We start from the raw sequence: 26,302 nt of genomic DNA on the forward strand, positions 1-26,302 counted from the left end.
GCCATTCAGAACGTGCCCTGAAGGCTCACCACCGCCTCCGGGCACCTGTGCGGTCTGGCCGCCAGAAGTCCCGCCTCCCAGCGTCATCGCTCCAGAAGAACAGGCCCACGTGGCGTGCGTTCCACCCTGGAACGCACGGCGGCCCAAAGCGGATGTCCGCTTACCTTACTCCGCCCCCGGTGTCTCCCAGTCGGAAGTCTAGGCCCAAGTATACAGCGCTCCTCTGTGGAGCGCACGCAGCCTCCGGCCCTTCAGGACAACGCCGGCGGGCAGCGCAACGCTCAGAGCCCCCTGTCCAGGGGATACAGCGGCATGATGGTGGTTTCTGGCTAAGGGACCCCCGCTCAGTGGGGTATCAGCATGGAGCCTCTGGACCGAAGGAAGGGGAGAGTTCAGACCCCCCCAATCCCCCTGGCTCTCAGGTATCTTTAAGCTTCAGAGAGAACCTCTCCCTAGCGTCCTGTCCTGCTGGGGACAGGAAAAACACTGAGGGTGAGATGAAGGGGGGGGGGGGGGGGCTTTTAACCTCTCATGTGTTTCCTGTCCCTAGAGGAACAGAGGACTTAACTCCTGTCGTGCCGTTATGATGGACGTACTGGTAAAGGTTTATTCTGATTTCATGAGAGATATTGAGAAAAACATACATATGTGTATGTAAACTTCTGGTTTCAATGGTCTTTCTGCATGATGTCCTTAAACAGAGTTTTGAGCACAGGTATGCTTCCATTTACTTTAGTTGAGAGGAACCACACAAGTGGCGACTGCTCCATTTAAAAAACAGCTCTCTAAATAAGTGTTTTGTGGTGAGGGAGAACATACGATTTCCCACCAATTCTGCATAAAATGTTCTGCTGAGAGTGAAAAGAGCACATGGAGGAGAAACAGGAGAACAGAACATTGAGAACAGTAGAAATGAAGATAAAACAGTTTGTATCACTTGTGCAATAAACACACAATCACAATAGCACCACCTGTATCCTTATGACTGTGAGGAAAGAAGAAATGCATCATTTGCTATAGCTCAGATTATAGTAAATACCCTGAAATATTTAGTGTGTCCATTGTCAGATTGGAGCCGGTCACTAAGGATCAAGTCACAGAATTCTACATTCAAATTTGATATCTAAAATGTATTACTAAATCAATGTTCATTACATGCACACTAAATAAGTAATGATATAACCTGGTAACCTATAGCGTGACCCTAATAAGTACAAAAAAAGGACAATTCCTGGGGGCAGGACTAGATTGGGGACTGCAACAAGTACCAATATATGTGCGCATACTATAAAGCTGTGATATCTAAACACCACCAAGGAGCTTGAGCCTGGAGCGCTCTTGGAGTTCCCTTATCTTGAATGCTACATTTGTACTTTTATCCATCAACAAAAAACTCAAGAAAAATGGCAAGTAAAAAAGAAAAAGTTATTCAGAAAATTTCTGGTATTCGGTAAACTTACTGATGTCATCAACAGAAACAATTACCTGGTTCAGGTGAAGCCCGGATTACAGACAATCCCTTTGTGTGAAGTAAACAGTTTCCATCTCAAAAGAAGAGAGTCTCAGACAGAGGCAATTTCCTCCAGAGATTTCCAGTCATCCCCGCTCTCAAATTCCGCCTCCTATCATATTTTACAACAGTGACTACTGTTCACCAGCCCTAAAAATTACCTCATCACAGCAAAAAGTTACTTGTTCTGTTGTTCTTCATGTGGTTGTAAACAGAACAATTATTTAGGCAGTCTATCTTTTAGGAAATATTTCTTCATTGAAAAAGGTTTGTTGTGCCGATTACTATTCCTACCAACTATCACATACACGGACATGCTTGGCCGAGTGTGCATGTATTTTGAATGGTGAAAGGTGATAAGAGGCTGCCAGACTCCTCTGATAGAGCCTAATTTCCTGTGTCAACAAAGGATTGGGCATGTTGAAACCAACATGCGTGATCCTACTTCCTTACCGCATTAATTGAAGTTAAAGGAGAATTGGGACACTCCATACACATTAGAACATTGGTTGGTCTTTTAGAAATCATCATGTTTGGCTGCTTCCCTCTAGCTTAAAGTGCAAACAGACAACATTCAGGAGTAAGTATATATAGTTTGAGTTAAAGTGCTTCACAGACACCCTTGTACAGTTTGTCAGGCTACGGTCACACATTCAGTATTTCACATCAGTACTTGTAAGCCCAAACCAGGAGTAGATGAAAAATACAGAATTGGTGACTCTTCCTCTTCTGGTTTTGACTTACAAATACTGAGGCAAAATACTGACTGTGAGGCAGTGCTACATTCTCAATGTAAGCCTAGGAGGCCTCAGAACAAAGCTCCATAGACTTACATTGTGAGAATGACTTCCGGTTCACATAACCCCGTATGATCCGGTAAGGCGGTAGTTAAGTCACATGACCTAAGAGAGGACCAGAACGGCACTAGAAAGTGGGGAATACTACGGTCAGTAAGTACCGCATATTAAAGCACCTACATTGCATTACATAATTAGACATGATTAAGGGAAAAAAAGGGTTGCGCTGCTTTAATAAATCTATAGAGATTACTTCCACTTCTAAAAAGGAATATTTATATTTTGAGCAAATAAGGAATTGTAATTATTCAATCATTCCAATTTCACTGCTGCCCAAGAACTATATAGGGTGCACAATAGAATTATCAGATAGGTTGGGGATCTACCCTCTGTTATTGCCTGTACTATGAGGTCGCAGGTGTCATCTAAAACAAATAATCAATAAAATCCATTAAAAAACAATAAATGGGACAGGATGCTTTCACAATGTACAACTGTAGAAAAACACTAAAATAACCATTTATATCAAATAGAATTTGATTCTTCCGGGACCTGATTTTGTAGTACATCTATTAACGTCTTTCTAAAAATAAAATAATTATTACATTCAAAAACATTTTTTTTTTCATACAGCTATCAGCATTATTACTATTGCTATATGTGCACAGGGTCTTACAACTGACTGTGTTAAATTGTGTGTGGCACTGCAAATCCCACACTGGCACTAGTAAATGAAAACTGCAGACCTGTCAGCAGGCTAATAAATTCAGAACCCTGCTTATCAATGGACTGTCACTATAGGCTGTAGCCTAAAGCCCCAATTCATCAAATCTTTTATGCCAGAACTCTGGCTTAAAAAGCTTTAACCACTTCGCGCCAGAGCCTGTTTTTGCCTTCATGAACAGGCCAATTTTTTCAATTCTGACCACTGTCACTTTATGAGGTAATTACTCTGGAACGCTTCAATGGATCCCCCTGATTCTGAGATTGTTTTTTCGTGACATATTGTACTTCATGATAGTGCTAAAATTTCTTTGCTATCACTTGCGTTTGTGAAAAAAACAGAAATTTGGTGAAAATTTTGAAAATTTTGCAATTTTCAAACTTTGAATTTTCATGCCCTTAAATCAGAGAGATATGTCACACAAAATAGTTGATAAATAACATTTCCCCCATGTCTACTTTACATCAGCACAATTTTGGAACCCAAATTTTTTTTTTTTTAGGGAGCTATAAGGGTTAAAAGTTGACCAGCAATTTCTCATTTTTCCAACAAAATTTACAAAACCATTTTTTTAGGGACCACATCACATTTGAAGTCACTTTGAGGGGTCTTTATGACAGAAAATACCCAAAAGTGACACCATTCTAAAAACTGCACCCCTCAAGGTGCTCAAAACCACATTCAAGAACTTTATTAACCCTTCAGGTGCTTCACAGGAATTTTTGGAATGTGGAAGAAAAAAATTAACATTTAACTTTTTTCACAAAAATGTTACTTTAGACCCAATTTTTTTTTTATTTTCACAGGGGGTAACAAGAAAAAATGGACCCCAAAAATTTTTGTGCAATTTCTCTTGAGCGCGCTGATACCCCATATGTGAGGGAAAACCACTGTTTGGGTGCACAGCAGGGCTCAAAAGGGAAGGAGCGCCATTAGACTTTTTGAATGTAAAATTTGTCTGAATAATTAGCAGACGCCATGTTGCGTTTGGAGAGCCCCCTGATGTTCCTAAACAGTGGAAACCCCCCACAAGTGACACCATTTTGGAAACTAGACCCCTTAGGGAACTTATCTAGATGTGTGGTGAGCACCTTGAACCCCAAGGTGCTTCACAGAAGTTTATAATAATCAGCTGTAAAAATAAAATTTTCACATTTTTCCCACAAAAACGTTTTTCATCCCTTAATTTTGCATTATCATAAGGGTAATAAGATAAATTGCACCATGAAATTTGTTGTGCAATTTCTCCTGAACACGCCGATACCCCATATGTGGGGGAAAACCACTGTTTGGGCGCACGGCAGGGTTTGAAAGGGAAGGAGCGCCATTTGACTTTTTGAAAGTAAAATTTGTTTGAATAATTAGCGGACGCCATGTTGCATTCGGGGAGCCCCTGATGTGCCTAAACAGTGGAAACGCCCCACAAGTGACACCATTTTGGAAACTAGACTCCTTAGGGAACTTATCTAGATGTGTGGTGAGCACCTTGCACCCCCAGCTGCTTTACAGAAGTTTATAATATTGAGCCATAAAAATAAAATTTTCACAGTTTTCCCACAAAAAATGTTTTTCATTCCCTAATTTTGCATTATCATAAGGTTAATAGGATAAATTGCACCATGAAATTTGTTGTACAATTTCTCCTGAGTACGCCGATACCCCATATGTGGAGGAAAACCACTGCTTTGGTGTATGGCAGGGTTCGGAAGAGAAAGGAGCGCTATGTTGGCTGGGATAGGCAGCAGACACCATGTCACATTTGAAGAGTCGCTGACATGCCGAAACAGCAGAAACCCCCACAAGTGACCCCATTTTGTAAACTACACCTCTAAAGGAATTCATCTAGGGAAGTAGTGAGTATTTTTTAATTTTTAAATTTATACCATTGGGCAGTGAAAAAAGCATAATTATATTTTTACCACAAAAAAATGTTTTACCCTCAGATTTTACATTTTCACACAGAGCAATGGGTAAAAATGGTGCCGAAATGTGTCACACAATTTCTTCTAAAAGTGGCAATACCCCATATGTGACTGTATCGTACCACTCAGCCATACGGCGAGATCTGGGGGGGGACAGGGCGCTATTTGACAATTGGAGAACAAATTATTGTAGAATAGGCATTTGGATTTGGGAGCACAAAATTTTCTGAATTTCTTTTGGGGGGCAAGGGCCATTTTGCTTTTCCAGAGCCTTTCTGCTACCAGTAACTTGGAAGTCCCTTATATTTTTAACAGATGACGGACCTGAGTGGGGACTAGCTTTTTTTGAGGACTGAGTGGAAGCTTTTATTGGGAACATTTTACGTAACATTTATCCGGCGCTCTAGGCTGAGCACTTACATCGGGGTTTCCATCTAAATTTCCAAGTGATGTAATTCAGATGAAACCCCTGCGGGATCCATTCACTGTAATGAGGCAGCAGAGTTACTCTGGACTCCGTCTGGCCTCTGTTTAGCGGTGTCCTTTTTTTCAGAAGTGCACAAAACTGTGGCCAACCGCACTTTTATGCACGCCTAAAACAAATGACACCATGGGATCACAGTCCAGACGGCATCCACAGTGGCCTATATCTGCCTCATTACAGGGAATCTTCCGTCATGGGTTCCGGCTGAATCACATATTTCAGAGATTTACACGGAAACTCTGGCGTAAGTGCTTAGCGCAGAGCGCAGGATAAATGTGTGCCGAGCCATACTGCGATCTTTGGGAGACATAATAAACAAATCAGTAGCAGGTGAAGAATTGGTTTTATTTATTTTTTTACGCCGTTCCTAGTGTGATATAACTGATTAGATTACTTTATTCTTCGGGTCGGTGCGATTACAGAGATACCCGATTTATATCGGGTTTTTATGACTGACAGCTGTCACACACTAAGACGCTTTTTTTTTTGCAAAATCTAGTTTTTGCATCGCCATATTTTGAGAGCTATAATTTTTCCATATTTCGGCCGACAGTCATGTGACGGCTTGTTTTTTGCGGGACGAGTTAACATTTTTATTGGTACCATTTTTGGGTACGGGACATTTTTTGATCGCTTTCTATTCCGTTTTTTGGGAGGTAAAATTAACAAAAACAAACAATTCAGGAATTGTTTTTTGAGTTTTTTTTTATGCCGTTCTGCGTGTGGTAAAAGTGATCAGGCAGCGTTATTCTTCGGGTCAGTACGTTTATAGCGATACTACACTTACTGTATATTTTTTTTATGTTTTGGCGCTTTTACACAATAAAACAATTTTATAGAAAAAATATTTTTTTTGCATTGCTTTATTCTGAGCGCTATAACTTTTTTATTTTTCGCCTGATGGAGCTGTATGGCGGCTTTTTTTTTGCGGAACAAGATGACGTTTTCAGCGGTACCATTTTTATTTCCATTTTGCTTTTTGATCGCATTTTTTTCCACTTTTTGTTTGGCGATATGAGGAAAAAGCATTGGATTTTGCTCCGTTTTTTATTTATTTTTATTACAGTGTGCACAGAAGGAGTTAGTGTGACAGTTTTATAGCTCGGGTTGTTTTGGACGCAGCAATACCAAATATGTGTACTTTTTTTATTTTTGCATAAATATACGGATTTATCGGTTTAATATTTTATTTCTTTATTTTAATTTATTTTGTATTTTTTTTTTAATAGTTTCAAAACATTTTTTTTAACTTTTTTTTACATTTTTACTTAGTCCCTGTATGGGACATTAATTTTTATTTTTCTGATCCCTGATCTCATGTAATGTAATAGACATATATTACATTACATGAGATCTTCACTGACTTTCACAGTCAGAGTCTCCTGCCAGGCTTCAGCTGCAGGCTGAGCCAGGCAGGACACCATATATGGCAGAGCTGGAGGCGGTCATGTGACCTCCAGCTGCCATAGCAACCCAAGGTCCTGGAAGGTATCAGGGGTCGTCGGAGAGGTAAGTGGACGACCCCCTCTCCTCCTGCTGTCTTCTATATGCCGCGATCACTATAGATCGTGGCATATAGAAGACCGCAAAGGGTTTACATCACTGGGACCTGATCCAATCAGGTCCCGATGATGTTCCCTGTCATAGCTATCGCTCTGCAATGCTCCTGCAGCGCTTGCAGGACCCTGGGGGTCCTGAGCGCTGCGGGACCACCCACCGTTTTTAAACGTCCGTGCTGCACAGAGCCCAGGCAGCGCGGACGTTTATCTACAGTGGGCGGTGGGGAAGCGGTTAAAAAGTAGCAAAATATTATGCGCCATGTGAAGTTGCCCAAAAATTTAGCGAATTTTGGTTTTTATACATCAGTTTTCCCAAAATGGGCAGAGCTGGGGTAGTACAGGGGCATAGTGAGGAGTAACGTCCCCCGCTCAAATTCATGACGAGAAGTGGAGTTCGTCACGTCACAAATCTTACTACAGACTGGAGTAAGATTGCGGAGAGATGCATGGCACTTCGCACCTTGCCTAATTTATTAAGAGGTGTCAGGAGCCTCACCATGCCTTTTTATCAAGACCGATAATAAAAATTGGGACCTAGGCCAAAGGGTCTACATTTCAATGACAAGTCTGCAAGGCAATCATGAAATTTGTTGCTGCAAAAGTTCTATCACACAAAAGGAGTGATTCGGACTTTGGAATTCAAGCACTCCCCATTATTTTATATATGGGAGCTAAAAGGGTGAAAGTTTCCTGACAGACTATGTTTAAACCCTTAGTGACCGACCAATTTTTTGAAATTTGCCAGTGTCACTTTATGAAGTAATAACTCTGGAACGCTTCAACATACCCCACTGTTTTTTTGTGACACATGATACTTTATAATAATGGTAAATTTAGGTTGATATGTTTTGCTTTTATTTATAAAAATATCAGAAATTTGACAAAAATGTTTTAAAAATTGCAATTTTCAAACTCTGAATGACTATCCCTTTAATCCCAATAGTCATACCACACAAAAATATTAATAAATCACATTTCCCTCATGTCGGCTTTACATCAGCACCATTTGTAAAGTGTTATTTTATTTTGTTAGCATTTTAGAAGGTTTAAAAATGTAGCAGTAATTTTTCATTTTTTCAAGGAAATTTACAAACCTTATTTTTATAGGGACCTGTTCAGTTTTAGGCTGTGTGCCCACGTACCGTTCTTGTAGCGTTTTTGCGGCTGCGAAAACGCTTGTAACACCGTCTGCCATGCAAAGCAATGTGAATTTGGATGTGCTGTGCACATGATGCGCTAATTTGCGCGCCGAATTCGCATTGCGTTGCAAAATGCAGCATGACCATTTCTACCGCGATTACGCTGCAAATTTGCGGCCATTGAAATGCAGCAAACCCGCAGGTGTATCTGGATTTGCTGCGTTTCAATTAAATTCAATGGCTGCAAATTTGCGGCGTGTGATACCCAGGATGAAGAGGAGACTACAACTCCTCTTCATCCCGTTGTAGTCTCCTCTTCATCCCGTTGTAGTCTCCTCTTCATCCCGGCTACCACGCGGTGAAAAAAAGAAATAAAGTAAAAAAAAAAAAAAAAAAAAAAAAAAAAAAAAAAAAAAACCTGTATACTCACCTCTCCGGTCTTCTCCCGGCCGCATCCTCTCTCCTCGGCGTCCCGCAGTGTACTGTCAGGACCTGCGGTGACGTCATTTAATCAGCTGATGGTCACGCGACCACTGACGTAAGCGGTCAGGTGATGGTCGCGTGACCATCAGCTGACTAAATGACGTCACCGCAGGTACTGCCAGTACACCGCGGGATGCCGAGAGAGGATGCAGCCGGGAGGAGACCGGGGGCCGCCGGAGAGGTGTTTATACAGGTTTTTTTTTTATTTTTAACTTTTTAATTCTTTTTTTTTTTTTTACTATAGATGCAGCATTTAAAGCATCTAAGTTGGTCACACAATATAAATCCATGCCAGTTGCATGGATTTATATTGTGTGACCAACTTGTCAAGCACTTTTCCAAGTGATGCTCCAAATCGCTTGGAAAAGCACTTGAAAAAACACATGCGAAAACACTGAAAAAACGCATGTAAATCTGCATGTGTTTTTTCTGCCAGGGAGAGGCAAAAACGCTGTGCATCAAATCTGCATCATGGGCCCTTACCCTTAAAGTGACTTTGGGCATCTTATGTTGGAAACCAGGACTGTGGCGTTGGAGTCGGCGTCCATTTTGGTGGAGTTGGTATAAAATAAACCGACTCCTACTCCTAAAATATATAATAAATTGGGTACAGTAGTTCAATGCAGTTTGTGGGGAATATTTTTCATAAGAATTTGGGAAAGTTATGAAATGTCCTATAAATGTCTGTCCTATTCCTGATCTAAGAGTCTAGACTTTTAGCTGAGATGAATCTTTGCTACAGTAAATTTATCACTATAACATGAGCCATGTATGAGGGAGTCGGAGTCGTGGAGTCGGTGTCATGGAAACTGAGGAGTCGGAGTTGGAGTCGGAGGTTTGGCTTACCGACTCCACAGCCCTGTTGGTAACCACCCAAAAGTGATACCATTTTAAAAATTGCACCCCTCAACGTATTTAAAATTGCTTTCAGGTAGTTCATTAACCCTTCTGGTTCTTTTCAGGAAGTAATGGAAAGTGGCATGACAAGAAAGAAAAAGTTTATTTTTACCACCTAAATTTTGCTAACTTCTGAACAGGCCACTAGAGCGGGCAGACTCTAAGGCCGTTATTAGGCTGTTACCTGCCATGGCAAACATCTGGACCATACAATCAAGATCTCAGGGTGCCAATGGGGCTAAAGAGGGAGCCCCCATACTCCGTTAACTATTCAGATTCTGTAGTCACTAATGACTGCAGAATCTAAGGGGTTAAACGTCCATGGTCGGTGCTAACACTGATTGTGGCTGATGCAGCAAGTTGTCAGCTATAGTGTACAGGTGACAGTTACATGATTGTAACATGTCGGGGAACGCTAGTTTCTTATATCGCAGGTCAGTAAAAAGAAGTCTATTGGTCACTAATGGGTTAAACCCAAGAAGAAAAAATCAAAAACGCTTTAATGCTTTAGAAGAGGCATTAAGTACATAATCAAGTTGCTTTAAAGGTTTTCCTCTACCATGATATTGAGGATCTGTCCTTAGTATAGGTGATTAATATAAGATCAGGCAAGTGACATCAGGCAGCCACACTAATCAGTGACCTGAGGACAAGTCATCAATATTATATTAGTGGAGCGATTCCAGTGACCTAGGGGATATCATCATAACAATAGTCAACATCCCCGCTACCAAAAAGATGGGAAAATGTTCTTTGAGGTATCAGGCAATACTTCCTGTGCCATCCTACCAATGACTGACTGAAGAAGACAGATCTGCCATTTGGATTCTGAAGAACTGCGTGAGCCTCATACTAGATTCCTGTAGGGAATTCAAAGATTTCTAGTTTTGTCTATGTTTTTAACAACTTTCATAAAAAAGAAACCAAAATATTTTCTAGTTACTGGTCTTTAGCTAGAATATCTAATAAAGCACACAATGGTGAATGACAATCTCTTTACTTTTGTACTAACCCGTTTTGGCCTAAACATTGTAACACATGAGAGATTAAACAAAAACAAAACAAAAGAGGGGGCACAGCGAGCCAAGAAATTAAAGGAGGTGATAATATTCAGATCTTCAAACAGAGTGGATAATAAAAGCCTTCTTTCATCTGCCAGAGAGGAATATCTTACCTGTTCTAAATCTTCAAAGGGACGTCTATAATAGCTGCCTTTTCATACACATGAAGCTGCAGGTACCCTGTCTCTTTTTTACTTCTCCTTTGCTCCACCCCTATAGCCTGTCAATTATTGACAAGAAAAGCCAAGCTTGATCCCTTGCACATTGCTTTCTTCTATAAGGTTTCAATGTTTTGTAAGCTTTAGATGCCTAAGTGTCTGTGGTTTCCCTTATGTCAGACCTCAGACAGGTGTCTTCACAGGTACTCGCTCATTACCCCTCCTCTATGCGTGCAGCCATACAAAGTGATACTTACAGAATGTAAACAAAAGGTCAAAAGATAGTTTGAGACTTTGATTTAACACTGCAATAATCTTGCAGAACATATACTAGGGAAGGTATTCAAAGCTAGTGCAATGGAGGAACCACAACAAATTAACTTAGAGGGGCTGTGCTCACCAAGCAATGAAACTTCTGCATTACAATAATGGACCATGTCACTGCACAGTCTCTTTCTAAACTTCCAGATGGCTACAGGAGACGCTTGGGGGGCAGGCAGTGCTGTGCTTTAGCTGCCTACTTCTTAATGCTCAGCTGAACAATTGCATCTTTTGCTGGCAATGCTGACAATATTAGAGCAGTGTTCCCCCAACTCCAGTCCTCAAGGCCCACCAACAGATCATGTTTGCATGATTTCCTTAGTATCACCCAGGTGATACGGTAATTCCATCACCTGCACAGGCAATAATTCTATCACCTGAGCAATACTAAGGAAATCCTGAAAACATGACCTGTTGGTGGGCCTTGAGGACTGGAGTTGGGGGAACACTGTATTAGAGGACCAAGGAAGCGCAAGTGATGGCATTCTTAAGTGCCTGCCCCACCTTCATCTATGCGCCACTTATAACAAGTTAGGCCTCATTCAGACGTCCTTTTTTTCACGTGTAAGAAAAATTATTTATTTTGATCAGAATTCGGTTTGAGAGTCATCAGCTTTTCTTATATATGTAAAGTTCTCCATCTTCCCCTTTCGGACAGGCCGTGAAAATCAGACCGCACTTGGATGTTATTCGAGTGTAGGTGTGGTCTGATTTTTTTTTTTCACAGACCCATAGACTTACATTACTGACTTTGAATCAACAGTCGGATCAAAATCGGTCATGTCTCCGCGATTTTTCGCAAACCGCTTGGTCCGTGAAAAATTACGAATTACAGATATGTGAATGGCCCCATTGACTATCCCAGGTACGAGTGCTATAAGTGAAAATCATCAATAGCACTCGCAAGAGAACATCGGACATCTGCATGAAGCCTTAGAGCTCATACAGACGTCCGTGCAAATCGGCCCGAGCATGGACCACTAATGTACGTACTGGCCGCGGGTCTCCATATCCAAGCAGAACAGCTTCACAGAAAAATATGAAGTTGTCACGATCAGTTCGGGAGATCTGCAGCCAGTCCGTGTATTGTAGTTCGAAATCAGACCGAGATCACGGACGTCTGCATGAGCCCTAACACTTATAGAGGACGTAGCAAAAGGTGTCCGATAACTTCTTTTCTTTATAGACAATTTGTGAAGGTCAAAAAACTGAAGGATAAGTAATAAAAGCAAGCGAGACAGGGCCTGTACTTATATCAGTGACTATTTTTTTTTTGTTTTACGAAAAAGGGATCCTGCCGGGAACTTAGAAGTATGCTTACATCAGGCACATTTATTTTTTACATCCATACCGGTTCCCTTTAATTCAATGTGTCTCTGATTATGATCTTCTCTCAGGTCCTCAATACTTGCTATGTACAGTCATCTCATTCTTAAAATTGTATTTACCTGTTTTAAAATGCTTTACATGACAAATGTTAATACGGCTGAAACATCTACAGCTAAACTTTAGGCAACAAGAAAGTAATAGATACTGAATGCAAACACCTCTCAATCTGAAATTGTTAAAGGATTGTCTGAGCTTGTACCTTCTGGTGTGATTGCTGCAGGACACACTTCTTTTATTAAATCACCAAGTGTATGAGGTTTCCCGTCACTGGCAATTGGTCGAAACAGCTTTTGCACAAACGGACGGTCACTGGTTGCCTGTAAATATAGTTGGAGAAGAACAAAATTATTCCTCTAAACAAAACGTGCAAAATTTATTACAACTAGCGCTGTGGAGAAGAGGAGAAGCTACACACACTAACCAATTATATTTCTGCTTTATTTTCCCAAAGCCCCTCTGAAAAAGGTTAGATCTAGAATTAAAACACAGAGATGCTATTCTGTATGTTTTCCGGCATTTGCTTCAATAAATTTTCCTGTGTGAGCCATGTGTATAAGAACTAGTGCAGACAAAGTGGAGAAGCTTCCGATAGCAGCCAGATTAAAATTCCAACATTCCCTAGAAAACTGGTTGCATTGAACAACTGCTCTATCTTGTCTGTATACAGTCATGGCCAAAAGTATTGAGAATGAGACAAATAGTAATTTTTCCAAAGTTTACTGCTTCATTTTTTGTAATGGCAATTTGCATATACTCCTGAATGTCAAAGAGTGATCAGCTTAACAGCAAGTACTGTACTTGCAAAGTCAATATTTGCCCAGAAAATGAACTTTAACCCCCAAAACACATTTCAACATTATTGCAGTCCTGCCTTAAAAGGAGCAGCTAACATCGTTTTAGTGATTGATCCATTAACACAGGTGTGGGTGTTGATGAGGACAGGGCTGGCGATCAGTCATGATTAAGAATGACATCACTGGACACTTTAAAAGGAGGCTGGTTCTTGGTATCATTGTTTCTCTTCAGTTAACCATGGTTATCTCTAAAGAAACACGTGCAGCCATCATTGCACTGCAAAAAAATGGCCTAACAGGGAAGAGTATCGCAGCTACAAAGATTGCACCTCAGTCAACAATCTATCGCATCATCAAGAACTTCAAGGAGAGAGCTTCCATTGTTGTCAAAAAGGCTCCAGGGCACCCAAGAAAGACCAGCAAGAGCCAGGACCATATCTTAAAACTGTTTCAGCTGCGGGATCGGACTACCAGCAGTGCCGAGCTTGCTCAGGAATGGCAGCAGGCTGGTGTGAGTGCTTCTGCACGCACGGTGAGGCGGAGACTCTTTGAGCAAGGTCTGGTTTCAAGGAGGGCAGCAAAGAAGCCACTTCTCTCCAGAAAAAACATCAGGGACCGACTGATATTCTGCAAAAGGTACAGGGAGTGGACTGCTGAGGACTGGGGCAAAGTCATTTTCTCTGATGAATCCCCTTTTCGATTGTTTGGGACATCTGGAAAACCGCTTATTCGGAGAAGAAGAGGTGAGCGCTACCACCAGTCTTGTCTCATGCCAACTATAAAGCATCCTGAAACCATTCATGTGTGAGGTTGCTTCTCAGCCAAGGGAATCTGCTCACTCACAGTCTTGCCTAAAAACACAGCCATGAATAAAGAATGGTACCAGAATGTCCTCCAAGAGCAACTTCTCCCAACCGTCCAAGAGCAGTTTGGCGCCCAACAATGCCTTTTCCAGCATGATGGAGCACCTTGCCATAAAGCAAAGGTGATAACTAAATGGCTCATGGAACAAAACATAGAGATTTTGGGTCCATGGCCTGGAAACTCCCCAGATCTTAATCCCATTGAGAACTTGTGGTCAATCATCAAGAGACGGGTGGACAAACAAAACCCAACAAATTCTGGCAAAATGCAAGCATTGATTATGCAAGAATGGACTGCTATCAGTCAGGATTTGGTCCAAATGTTGATTGAGAGCATGCCAGGGAGAATTACAGAGGTCTTGAAGAAGAAGGGGCAACACTGCAAATATTGACTTGCTGCATTAACTCATTATAACTGTCAATATAACCTATTGGTACTCATAATATGATTGCAATTATATTTCTGTATGTGATATAAACATCAGACAAACACTAATAAAAACCACAGGCCAGCAGATCATGTGAAAATATAATTTTGGTGTCATTCTCAAAACGTTTGGCCATGACTGTAGGTCCTTAATTCGGGAGGAGTAAAAGTGATAGCACAACACAGGGAGGAATTCAAAACAATTGTGTTTTACATGCCAGTCTATGGGCCGGACACAGATTTCTTTGAGAATCTGCCTCCAGAGCTTATTTTACCTGAAAGGAGGCGTTAGAAATGTGAGATGTAGATCAAGAGAGCAGACTGTTAGTCATTACATGTCTCACATTGGTACCACAACCTTTCACTTAGTGTAATTTTGATATACCAGTTTCATCTGTTGAAGATGTAGCAGTGGCCATATTACCAAGATATGTATAGCCCTACCCACACCACTGATTGGCAGCTCTAGCTGTACTGACCGATTAGCTGGACTGCAGTGCAGGTGAGACCTAGTCAGGAAGTTTTTATTCTCCTATTGATAAAACACAATTTGCATTGAAACTACAACACACAGGGTAGTAAGAGACACATCATTGGAATCAGGCTCACTTGCCCTATATTATGCTGCTCCCAGATTAAATAGCAAAAACCATCTAACAGATTCCCTTTAAATACATGTCTTTTAGATCTTTTCTAACTATTTCAAGGTTACATGACTCCATTCAAGGATGGTGGGCTCAAAACAACCATTGTTGACCAACTATATACACATACTTGTAACCCTCATTCCGAAGAGTTGTGTAATTTTGTAGAAATCCTAAAAGGGGTTGTGCACTACTAGGACAACACCTTCTTGATCTAAATGTTTGGCCCCAATAAAACACAAAAAGCTTATACTAACCTCCCGTGCCTACGTCGTTCCAGCGGTGTTGGCACTCGTGGTCCTGGGGCTCACGTGCGGTAGTTGTGATACGTGAGCCAGGCGCCAAATCAGCAGTGGAATCACAGTCCCCGCCTTCTGTCGAATTGAACATGAAGAGGAAGTCCGGGCTAAAGATGATCTCTGACGACTTCTTTTTGTTCAATTTGTCCTAAGGTGGAGCCAGTGATGCCAGCAGTGATTGGGCCCCAGGCTCACGTGTAACAACAACTGCATGTGAGCCCCAGGACCACGAGTGCCAACACCGCTGGAACGGCGCCGGCATGGGAGCAGAGTATAGGCTTTACATTTTATCGGGGCCAAGCGTAGGGTATGACAAGGAGTTGTCCAAGTAATAGACAACTTCTTTAAAGTGCACCTGTCAGCAGAATTGTGCTCAGTAAACTACATACACTGTCAGGTGGGCGAAATTACACTGATTAAAATGATACCTTGGTTGATGAAATACGTGCTGTGGTTCTTGTGTAATCTTTACTTTCAGTTTGGAGATAATGATATGCCCGTGCTTCGGGGCGGCCTGTGGGGGGCGCTCGATCTGGTGCTCTACTTACTTATTCATCTGTATGTTCTTATAACAGCTCACTGTGACTTCACTGACCTGCCTCCTATTTTATATAATGCATCTAGTAGTGCGGGGTTAGGTAAAATAGGAGGCAGGTCAGTAAACGATCAGTGAGCTGTCATAAGAGCACACAGATGAATATGTAAGCAGAGCACCGGATAGAACCCCCCCACCCACAATCCTGCTGACGGGTGCTCTTTAAGTTACATTCAACATCGGAAAACACAACCTGAAAACATTTAAGAAGCAGTGGAAAACGGATTTCTAAACCAACCCCCTTGTTCCCAATGGAATCCATATTACCCACCAAATAAACAAATATTTTGGATGATTAAATAGTAATAGAAAAGAATCCAACAGTTACTTTTACACGGGTCAGTAGTTGCCTATACGATCATTTGTAATCATTGCCCTGTGTAAAAGTTGCCCAGTGATCAAATAATCAATAAAACACTATGTGAACATGAAAGTTATTGTTTGTCTGCAGTACAACCCAATGATCATCATGATTGCTACTGTATTAAAAATGTAAATGAGTGTCAGCTTCCTACATCATTACTTGGTGCTCAGTACACATGTAAAAGGACCCTGATAAATTGCCTAAAGTAGAACACATATTATACCACTCTACTCAAAGTCCTCAGATTAAAAACAAAGTAAGGGTGACATATTTGGTTACATTTTTTCACATTTTTGTCAATTTGCTTACTTTAGTTTGTATAAAAAAGAAGCACTTGTCGTCCTTCCACATCCACCTTATGAGGAGACATCCCATTGCATCACTTTGTATGTCATTTTTCTTGTTTACATTCGCACGTTCTTCTCTCATTTCCTCGTAATATTTTAATCAATACAAATGCTATGTAATATAGGCAACTTGGTAAAATGGTATCAGAAATTTTGCAATACAAACAAAAAAATAAATCTGAGGTCTCGAGGTAGTTACTGACATTTGCTTCCTCCACAATGATAATATCATTACTAAATTGCTTCCTTGTACGTCAGATATGGAGACAAAAAATGAAAAAAAAAGTACAATGAAATTCTCAACAGGTTTCATAAAAACTTCAGGCAAATGGAGAACTTGCCCATGATTGCTTTCCCCAGCGTATAAGTCATGTCTAGCCTCTAAAAGGCAATGCAAAAGAGTAATCTAATATGTTGAGAATGGCAGATGTCAATGGTACTAATAAACGGTGAAGCAAAATGGCTGAAGAGGACCTAAACATTACAGCTAGGGCATGGATGCTAGAATACAACACAATGTATGCAGAGGTTATGATCATCTTCTCAATGTCTTATATAAACCACACCCAGAGATTTTACAACTCATGTGTTGACGAATAAATCTATTACACCTAATTATATACTAAATTCATATTTACTGACATGACAAACTGGTATTTCAAGTCAGAAATATTTAAAACATTTTTTCTTCCAATACCTGGTCATTTTGGCATTTGCAACATGCTTTGTAGTCAAAATAAAGGAAAGAAAATACATACAGATCTTAGTGTAATAGTTAACCTCTTTCTTGTTTTAGTACTAGATATTATGCACAGAACATTACATTATGAAGGTATACTAGTATCTGAGGACGGGCTCAAACTGTCGTATAAAAAGTAGTCAGTTCTTCATCTGGGAAAAAAAAAATCCCTCCGAATGCCATTTTTACACAAAGCCAAAGATAGGAAACTATGTTAATCAATCATGGCAATTGATCTGTTAAGAGCGGTCTTCTGTATAGGATGTTTTTTACCCACCCAGTAGTACATGCCGCAATTTTTTTCACATGGACCATCTGTCTATATAATTGCTGGTATGCACAGGTAGACAGGTTACGATTGGGTCAGTTGCTGTCCGTTGAGCACATGGATAGTACACTGACCAAATATACACTCATCTGAGCGATCCCTATATCTGTATACAAGAGCATTCAGAACTTTAAGTATAAAAGAAGTCATCTCCAAAAATGGAACCTAAACCTTTAAGGCATTTATGACATATCGTAGATACATCATATTCTTCTATAATGGGGATACTAATTTAGAGAGTTTTTGTGTGCAGGGATACAAACTACGATCCACTGTCCCCATATCCTCTGCTTTTGTTTTTATTACTACAGTCTTGAGGCCCCTTTACACATTAGCCTAATGCTAGCTGTACCCACTGATATTGACAGGGTCGGTCAATGGCGGGTGAGGTGGAACAAGCCAAACGGGCACCAGCCGCCACCTATCCTGCCTTATGGATCTCTCACCCCGGTCTCTCTCGCTGGTTCCATCAGCGTGTCCGGCCTGCGTCACATCTCTCTCTGTGTCTGACGCCGAAATCACCTCAGGCACTGCGCGCTCGACCGTTAAATTTTGAAATCCTCTGCTGGAGGTCACCTGACCAGGTCCAGCGTGCAAACTTGAAATTGCTCACCAGATGGCGCTCTTTCTCCTTATAACATACATCTCGCATTGATTCTCTGAAAGACTTTTATCCTTCTATTATTACAATACCATAACTGTTTATAGTGGAAACACCTTTCTAAGAAGAACCATTATCAAATCAACCCCAAGAATTCAGTGTTCCAAGTTTCTTATGAATATTAATTTATTCAAAAGAAAGCACTTCATTGCTGTCCTACGTCATCCACACCGTGTCCTCCATCGCGCACCTGAGCAGGCGTACTTCTCTCTACCCTGCTGAGAGCAGAGCAAAGTATTGTAGCGTGCATTGCGCCGGCACGCTTTGGCCTTCCCCCGTGCATGGGCATTACAGTACTTTGCTCTGCCCTCGCGCAGGAGCGCGATGGAGAACACTGTAGATGACGTAGGGCGCATCATCCACATGAAGCAAGGAAGGACGGCAATCGTAAGAACAGAGAAGGCGCTGGATCAAGGCCAGAGATGCTCATCGAACCAGATCGCACCATAGGGGAGTAGAATAAAAGCTATTTCTTTGCCTTGCAGGGCAGATTGGGGACATATACGGCTTTCTTGAACGCTGTATATATGAGAGATGGTACTGGCCCTACTTTATCTGGGGAAAACCTAGTGACAGGTTCCCTTTAAAAAGGATTGTCGGACAGTAAAATAATTTTTATTATTGAGCTTTGTCCCATTGAAGCACTCCTCTCAAATTGCTATCAGCTCTGATCTATTCCCCTCACCCACATTGACTTACAGGAGATGAAAGCTGATAAGTGTTTCAAATCACACTCTGCTCTGCTCTACTCAAGGAACCTTGTACTCGCACACCAAGATCAGTGAGAAGAGACTGTAATTATATGTCTCACACAGGGGAAAGCCTGCTCTAAGCTTTCTTTTGATATGTTATTTTTCCCCCTGTATGTTCCTGCCTGTTTATAATTGTACAATGTCATCATACAGGGGAAGTAGTACACACACTTAGTGAAACATTTCTGGTAACACCCTGTTGGGCTTATAAATGATAACCTAAACTTTACATGCTGATATCTCCACAATGAAGAGAAGAAATTAAAAAATAGTTTAAAAAAAGAAGGTTTTATTCAGCTCTGCAGTCAATATTCCATGATGTGGCCAGTTTAAAATGCTAAACCTGATTAAAGGTATTATGTAAAAACATCTGGATGAGCAATGTTGTGAAGAAAAAAAAAAAAAGACTGATTCATAAAAGGCGACATTTACCAAAATGTCACCATTTTTTTTGGTGCCTCTCACTCCAGCCCCTGCCCGGAGTAATGTTTCTATTTTTTATTTCGTGCATTTTTAGACAAATTTTGTAAATTTTTAAAGGAACGGCAACTTTTGGAGCTAAAAAGTCTAAAAAAAAAAAAAGATTAAAGACAAAAATAGAGCAGTTTTCATTTTGCATTAAATTCATTACTCATTTTGAAAAATTTAGCACAAAAAAAGCATCACCAAATAAACACAAGTCAAAATGAAAAAGAAAGTGACTTTACCAATCGCAACTGATGAATTGGGGGCCGTAGTCCCCTTGCCCGGTTTTTCCCTAGTATGTTTTCTCAATAACAGCATAGCATTTCAGAAAAACTAACACATACCTGTAGGCAACTGTGCAGCCTCTGTCCGAATAATACTGCTCATGGTTTGGGGAGAATAAAGCTAAAGACAGCTTCTTTGTAAAGACACTTTAAAGAAAAAATAACTGTGGGAAAAACTTATATGACCAGTACAAGTAGAGTATACAGAAAACAACTTGGTGTGAAAAAGGTCTTCGTTTTAAGCAAAATTGGCCTGGTACTGCTACATGCTTAGACGAAATGAAACCACATAAAGCCAGGCATATCAGGGAGATTTCCACAAGCTCTACAAAGCACACCATAAACAATAACCACCTGTTAAAAAGGAAAGAACAATTTTGGAGGTGTTTACCATCTCTCTCGCCCTCTAATTACCTTGTTTATCAGGTCATTGAAAAGGAGAGAAGGCTTACATCAGTAATCCTTGAAGAACATGCAATCTACAATATGCAGACATAGTAAAACAAAAACATGTTCTGTTTGAAAGTGGTACCATATTAGATGTGTAAAAAATACCCAACAATAAAATTCTGTTCATGTTTTCAGGTGTTCTACACTGTCTGCTAAAGAAGGGGAGTGAAACAACTGGCAAACTAAAAAAAAAAGCCAAGGAAACATTTGTTTTGTTTTTCTTTTTATATAAAAAAAAAGGAAAGAAATAGATACATTTTTTTATTAATAACTTGCACAAGTTATTATAGCTGCTCTACCAGAGTGCTTATAGTTTGTTCTGTTGGTGCATGACTTTCAGAGCAGCGCACACTAAAGAGACAGACATGGAGTGAGAAGGGAAGGGTCTTTGTATACTATTAGGTGAAGGTAGGCTACGTTTCCACGATCAGTGTTTGTTGAGTTTTAGACGTTGCAGAATTTCTCCATCTTCGTTTTCCATTGTGTTTTTTGTCTCTGGTGTGTCATGCTTTAAATAAAGCCGCTTTGTTTTTGAAACTTCTTGCTGATCTGGTCTAGAGCACCAAGGAAAGACTCTGCCTACAGTCCTGCCCCGGATCACGGGCACATCATTAGCTCAAAACTGCAAACACAAGAACCACGAGACGGATTTCTTCACCTCCGGTATCATATTAATCAGTGCAGCAGCCTCAACATGACATTGCCTGTAGTTTTGTTTGCAGAATCCTGCTGACCGGTTCGTTTTAAGCAAACTGGGGCTCAGAAAAGAGGAGCAGCATTTGGATTCGGGAGCGCAGAATTCACTGGATTTCTTTTGGGGGCGAGGAGCCATTTCACTTTTCCAGAGCCTTTGTACTAACAGTAGCACGGAAGCCCCCTATATTTCCACTGACAGAAGACGGACCTGAGTGAGGGCTTTTTTTGTGGATTGATTTGAAGCTTTTGTTAGGAACATTTTACATCACGTTTGAATAAAAACCAGCAATTCAGGAATTTATTTATTCATTTTTAGGTCATTTCGCATGTGGTAAAATTGATAAGGCAGCTTTATTCTTTGGGCCAGTATGATTACAGCGATACCACATTTATAGTTTTTTATATTTTGGCGCTTTTACACAATAAAAACTATTCTATGGAAAAAATAATTATTTTTGCATCGCTTTATCCTGAGAGCTATAACTTTTTTATTTTTCCACTGACAGCTGTATCGTGGCTTGTTTTTTGCGGGCAAGATGCAGTCTTCAGCGGTGCCATTTTTATTTCCGTTCGTCTTTTTGATTGCATTTTATTCCACTTTCTGTTCGGAGGTATGATGATAAACAATGTTTTATAATTTATTTATTTTTTACGGTGTTCACTAAAGGGGTTAACTAGTGGGACAGTTTTATAGGTCGGGTCGTTCCGGACGCAGCAATACCAAATGTGTACTTTTTTGTTTACTTTTTTTCCTAAAAATATTTTATTTAAAAAGGTACAATCTTATTTTCTTATTACTTATTTATTTATTTTTATCTTTGTTCCACTACGGACTATCACTTTTTGCAGGCTGATCGTTTGTATAGCATAGGGTTGCAGGAGTATTCCTATGCTATACAAACTGTCAGCGTGGCACTGACCGACAAACTTGTTAGATCATGCACAGAGCACGATCTAGCAAGTTTGCTAGCTCTGGTGACCCGGATGTCATCATGACGACATCGGGTCACAATAGCAACAATCAGGCCCATGGGGGTGCAGATCTAAAGGCAGAGGGGGCTTTCTCCCTCTGCCTGCTCTTTAAATGCTGCGGACGATTTTGATTGCAGCATTTAGGGGGTTAAAATTCCGAGAGCAGTGCGGCACCACTCCTGGCAGAATCAGCTGACACCCAGCGGCGATCACACATACACAGCCTTTGTGTGAGCAAAATCACCTGGATGTATCCATACGTACCCATCTACATGGACATATGGTTATGTCCAAGGTCGTGAAGGGGTTAAAGGAGCAGCAGGAATTTCTAGAAAGTTCTGGATGTACTGCATGTGACAATATTGCGGATGTCGGTGACCTGTGGAGTAGGGGTGCAAGACCGCAGCCTTTTCTTACAAAAAGAAACACACCCAAGCACAGCTATGCTTTGCCAAAGTCTACATCAAGTCTGCCAAAAGCATTAGGAAAGATATGTTATGATTTGATGAGACCAAGGTTAAACTCTGTTTGTCACAAAGCTAACACTTTGCATCACAAAAAGAACACCATATACCCAGTGAAGCATGGTGGGGGCAGCATTAATCTTTAGGGCTGTTTTTTGGCAGCTGGAACTTGGGCTTTAGTCAAGGTTGAGGGAATTATTAACAGTTCCAAACATTAGTCAATTATGTAACAAAACCTTAAGTCCTCTACTAAAAAGTTGAAGATAAAATAAACCTTTAAGTATAACAACATAGCAAGAAGATAAAAGTTTGGAATGGGCCAACCAGAGCAAATAACTGAATCCAAATGAAAATCCTGGGTTAATCTGAAGAGGGGTGTCCACAGGAGACGCCCTTGCAATCTGAAAGATTTGAAGCATTACTGCAAGGAAGAGTGGGCAATGATTGCCAATTCTTGATGTGCCATGCTGATTGACTTTGTCCCAAAAAGTCTGAATGCTGTCATAAATTCAAAGGGCACTTCAACAAAGTATTAGCGTAAGGGTGTGTATATTTATGAAACCAAATAATATTTAGGTATTTTTCTTTTTCCACCTGAAAAGATTTACATTTATTTTTCAATTGAATTGTACAGATTAAAGGCAGAAAAAGTTTTGAAATTATTTTCTGGTATGATTTTTTTTTTAAATGACAAAAACATTGTTCATTTCAAGAGGGATGTAGACTTTTTATATCTACTATATAAGGTATAGAATCCACATGGCATTTTTCAGGAACATGTAATAGGGGGTTTGTAAAAAAGAATAAAAATAGTATGATAATACTTTAAAACAACTATCAGATTTCAGAATGGAGTCTATACTTCTTCTGCAAAACGATTGTCAATTTTGCCAGTGCCAAAGTGGTTTAGGTAAGCAAATAAAAGACCATCACAGTCAGTTTAACAGGCCTTAACTTACATTGGTATTTACACATTCCATTGTTCAGTTCATTTTTCACAGAAATGGTTAAGTTCATTAATATAGATAAGTAAGATAACTAGTAAGTTACATTTTGTAATCTTCTTAAATCCACTAAACAAACATACTACTGCAAAAAAAGTAGCAGGGAGTGTCATGGATCTGAACTGACATTGGAGACACAATCCAGATATACCTCTGCCACAACGAAATGTTAAGAGTGTATTTATTAAGAGGATGTCTTATTATGTAGCACTGCGATCAAGAAATCGGTGGAATAGTGTTCTGAAATTAATGCTGCAAAAAGTCTTAAAGTTTTCACTATATAAACCAGAACAGTCTACGATAGTTTCTGCCACCATATGAAAGATATTGTAAAAATGACAAAAGACAATGATCATGACTCATGCTAAAAAGAATATACTGTGCATATGAACAACACGTATGAGCGGATTCAGCATGGTAAGTGAAATGTTCCAAGTGGAAAAAAAAAGCCATAAAAAAAAAAATCAAGTGTCATAAATAAGCTTCAAATCAAGCCATCTAATTATTTTCGAGCTATGAAAAATAATTAAAGATTAGATAGAGACCATCACTTAATCAATTCTTCTGACCAGGCATACATTTTGATTCAGCAAAGATCAGAAACAGGGTGCCCAATGCTATGAGGACAGTAAAAAAAAAAAACTAATGAAAGAAACCTTCACCATGTTCTGCAACTACTATGATTGTGATACAATGCGTCACTTACCATACAGTTCTGTAAGTCAGTATTATGCTAATGAAGACTGAAGGAAGAATATACAGGTGAAAAGAATTAAATCAAGTAAATTGGATAAAAAGATGTATCTACCATCTCAAACAATGGCCTCGATTAATCAAGGTGTTTACACCAAAATTCTGGCATAAAACACCTTCAAATGTTGTAAAAATTTTGCGTCTTAGCATTTTAATGCCAGTTTTGGTATTACTGAGTAAGTGTTTGGGGAGCCGGGGAGGACCTGGGGTGATACAGGGAGTGGCAATGACCCCGTGATAAGATCCATTAAAAGTTGTGGTGTACTTTATGCCAAAAGCTCCCTCCAAAGATATTCTATTGGGTTCAGATCTGGAGACTGGCTAGGCCACTCCAGGACCTTGAAATGTTTCTTACAGAGCCACTCCTCAGTTGCCCTGACTGTGTGTTTCATGTCATTGTCATGCTGGAAGTCCCAGCCATGAGCCATCTTCAATGCCCTTACTAAGGGAAGGAGGTTGCTGGCCAAAATCTCACGATACATGACCACATCCATCCTCCGTTCAATATGGTGCAGTCGTCCTGTCCCCTTTGCAGAAAAGAACCCCCAAAGTATGATGCTTCCCCCACCATGCTTCACGGTTCGGATGGTGTTCTTGGGGTTGTACTTATTCTTCTCTTTTCTCCAAAGACAGCGATTGGAGTGGATACCAAAAAGTTCTATTTTGGTCTCATCTGACCACATGACCTTCTCCCATGCCTCATATCTAGATTATTGAGATGATCACTGGCGAACTTCAAACGGGCCAGGACATGTGCTGGCGTGCGCAGGGAAACCTTGCATGCCCTGCAGGATTTTAATCCATGAAGGCGTAGTGTGTTACTAACGGTAATGTTTGAGACTGTGGTCACAGCTCTCTTGAAGTCATTTACCAGGTCCTCCCGTGTAGTTCTAGGCTGATTCATGACCTTTCTCAGAATCATCCTTACCCCACGAGGTGAGATCTTGCATGGAGCCCCAGACCAAGGAAGATTGACAGTCATCTTGTATTTCTTCATTTTTCTAATAATTGTGCCAACAGTTGCCTTCTCAACAAGCTGCTTGCCTATTGCCCTGTAGCCCATCCCAGTGCGGGCAGGTCTACAATTCTGTCCCTGGAGTCCTTAGACAGCTCTTTGCTCTTTCCCATGGCTGAGAAGTTGGAGTGTGATTGATTGAGTGGACAGGTGACTTTTATACAGGTAACGAGTTCAAACAGGTGCAATTAATACAGGTAATGAGTGCAGAGTAGGATGGCTTCTTAAAGAAAAACTAACAGGTCTGTGAGAGCCAGAATTCTTGCTGGTTGGTAAGTAATCAAATACTTATTTAATGTAATAGAATGCAAGATAATTATGTAAAAATCATAGAATGTGATTTTCTGGATTTTTTTTAGACTCTGTCTCTCACAGTTGAAGTGTACTTATGATAAAAATTACAGACCACTCCACTCTTTGTAGATGAGAAAACTTACAAAAATTGGCAGTGTATTAAATACTTAATTTCCCCACTGTATATTTGGCATCCCAGTGCATAGCAAGGTCAAAGACTCAACTACGAGGTAAGCCGCACAATGTTCCAGTCGGACCATTACAGCACATAGAAGTTTCAGAAATAGCCAAGCTAGCTCACACTGCTCCTTCAGCTCCCTCATTTTCAGTTTGTGGGAGTCTCATCAATTATCTATTTATTTCCACCAAATTATCTACAGTTAACCAATCAGTATACTGTTGAAACTGCAGCCTCTTTATAAGAAAATCCATGTTTCGTACGGTAAACTTTTTTTGGGAGGCTAAGAAAATTAAAAGTTGAAATCCTCTTTCAGCTTTACAATCAGAGAGCCAAAATTGTGACTAAATACAGGAGAAATTGCCAATGGCCCTCAACAGTACTGCACTGCCAGGTATAACAAGAGGTACACAGAATATAAAAAAATTGTCATCAATGGTCTCAACAACCCAAATTTTTAATAGCTTCAA

At 40.3% G+C, this 26,302-nt stretch overlaps 1 protein-coding gene across 4 annotated transcripts in view; it reads right to left on the reverse strand.

The window, feature by feature from the left end:
- The window catches only part of ATG5 (autophagy related 5), a 170,527-nt gene that overhangs the window by 37,579 nt on the left and 106,646 nt on the right, over window positions 1–26,302 (reverse strand). For all 4 annotated transcript variants that reach the window (XM_073675782.1, XM_073675781.1, XM_073675785.1 and 1 more), the window contains exon 7: window positions 12,644–12,761. In XM_073675782.1, the coding sequence (XP_073531883.1) occupies window positions 12,644–12,761 (118 nt within the window). The remainder of the gene's footprint in view (window positions 1–12,643; window positions 12,762–26,302) is intronic.

Source organism: Phyllobates terribilis, unplaced genomic scaffold, assembly GCF_046119375.1.
Source record: "Phyllobates terribilis strain yellow unplaced genomic scaffold, ASM4611937v1 Scaffold_3__8_contigs__length_932513732, whole genome shotgun sequence".
Taxonomy (NCBI): domain Eukaryota; kingdom Metazoa; phylum Chordata; class Amphibia; order Anura; family Dendrobatidae; genus Phyllobates; species Phyllobates terribilis.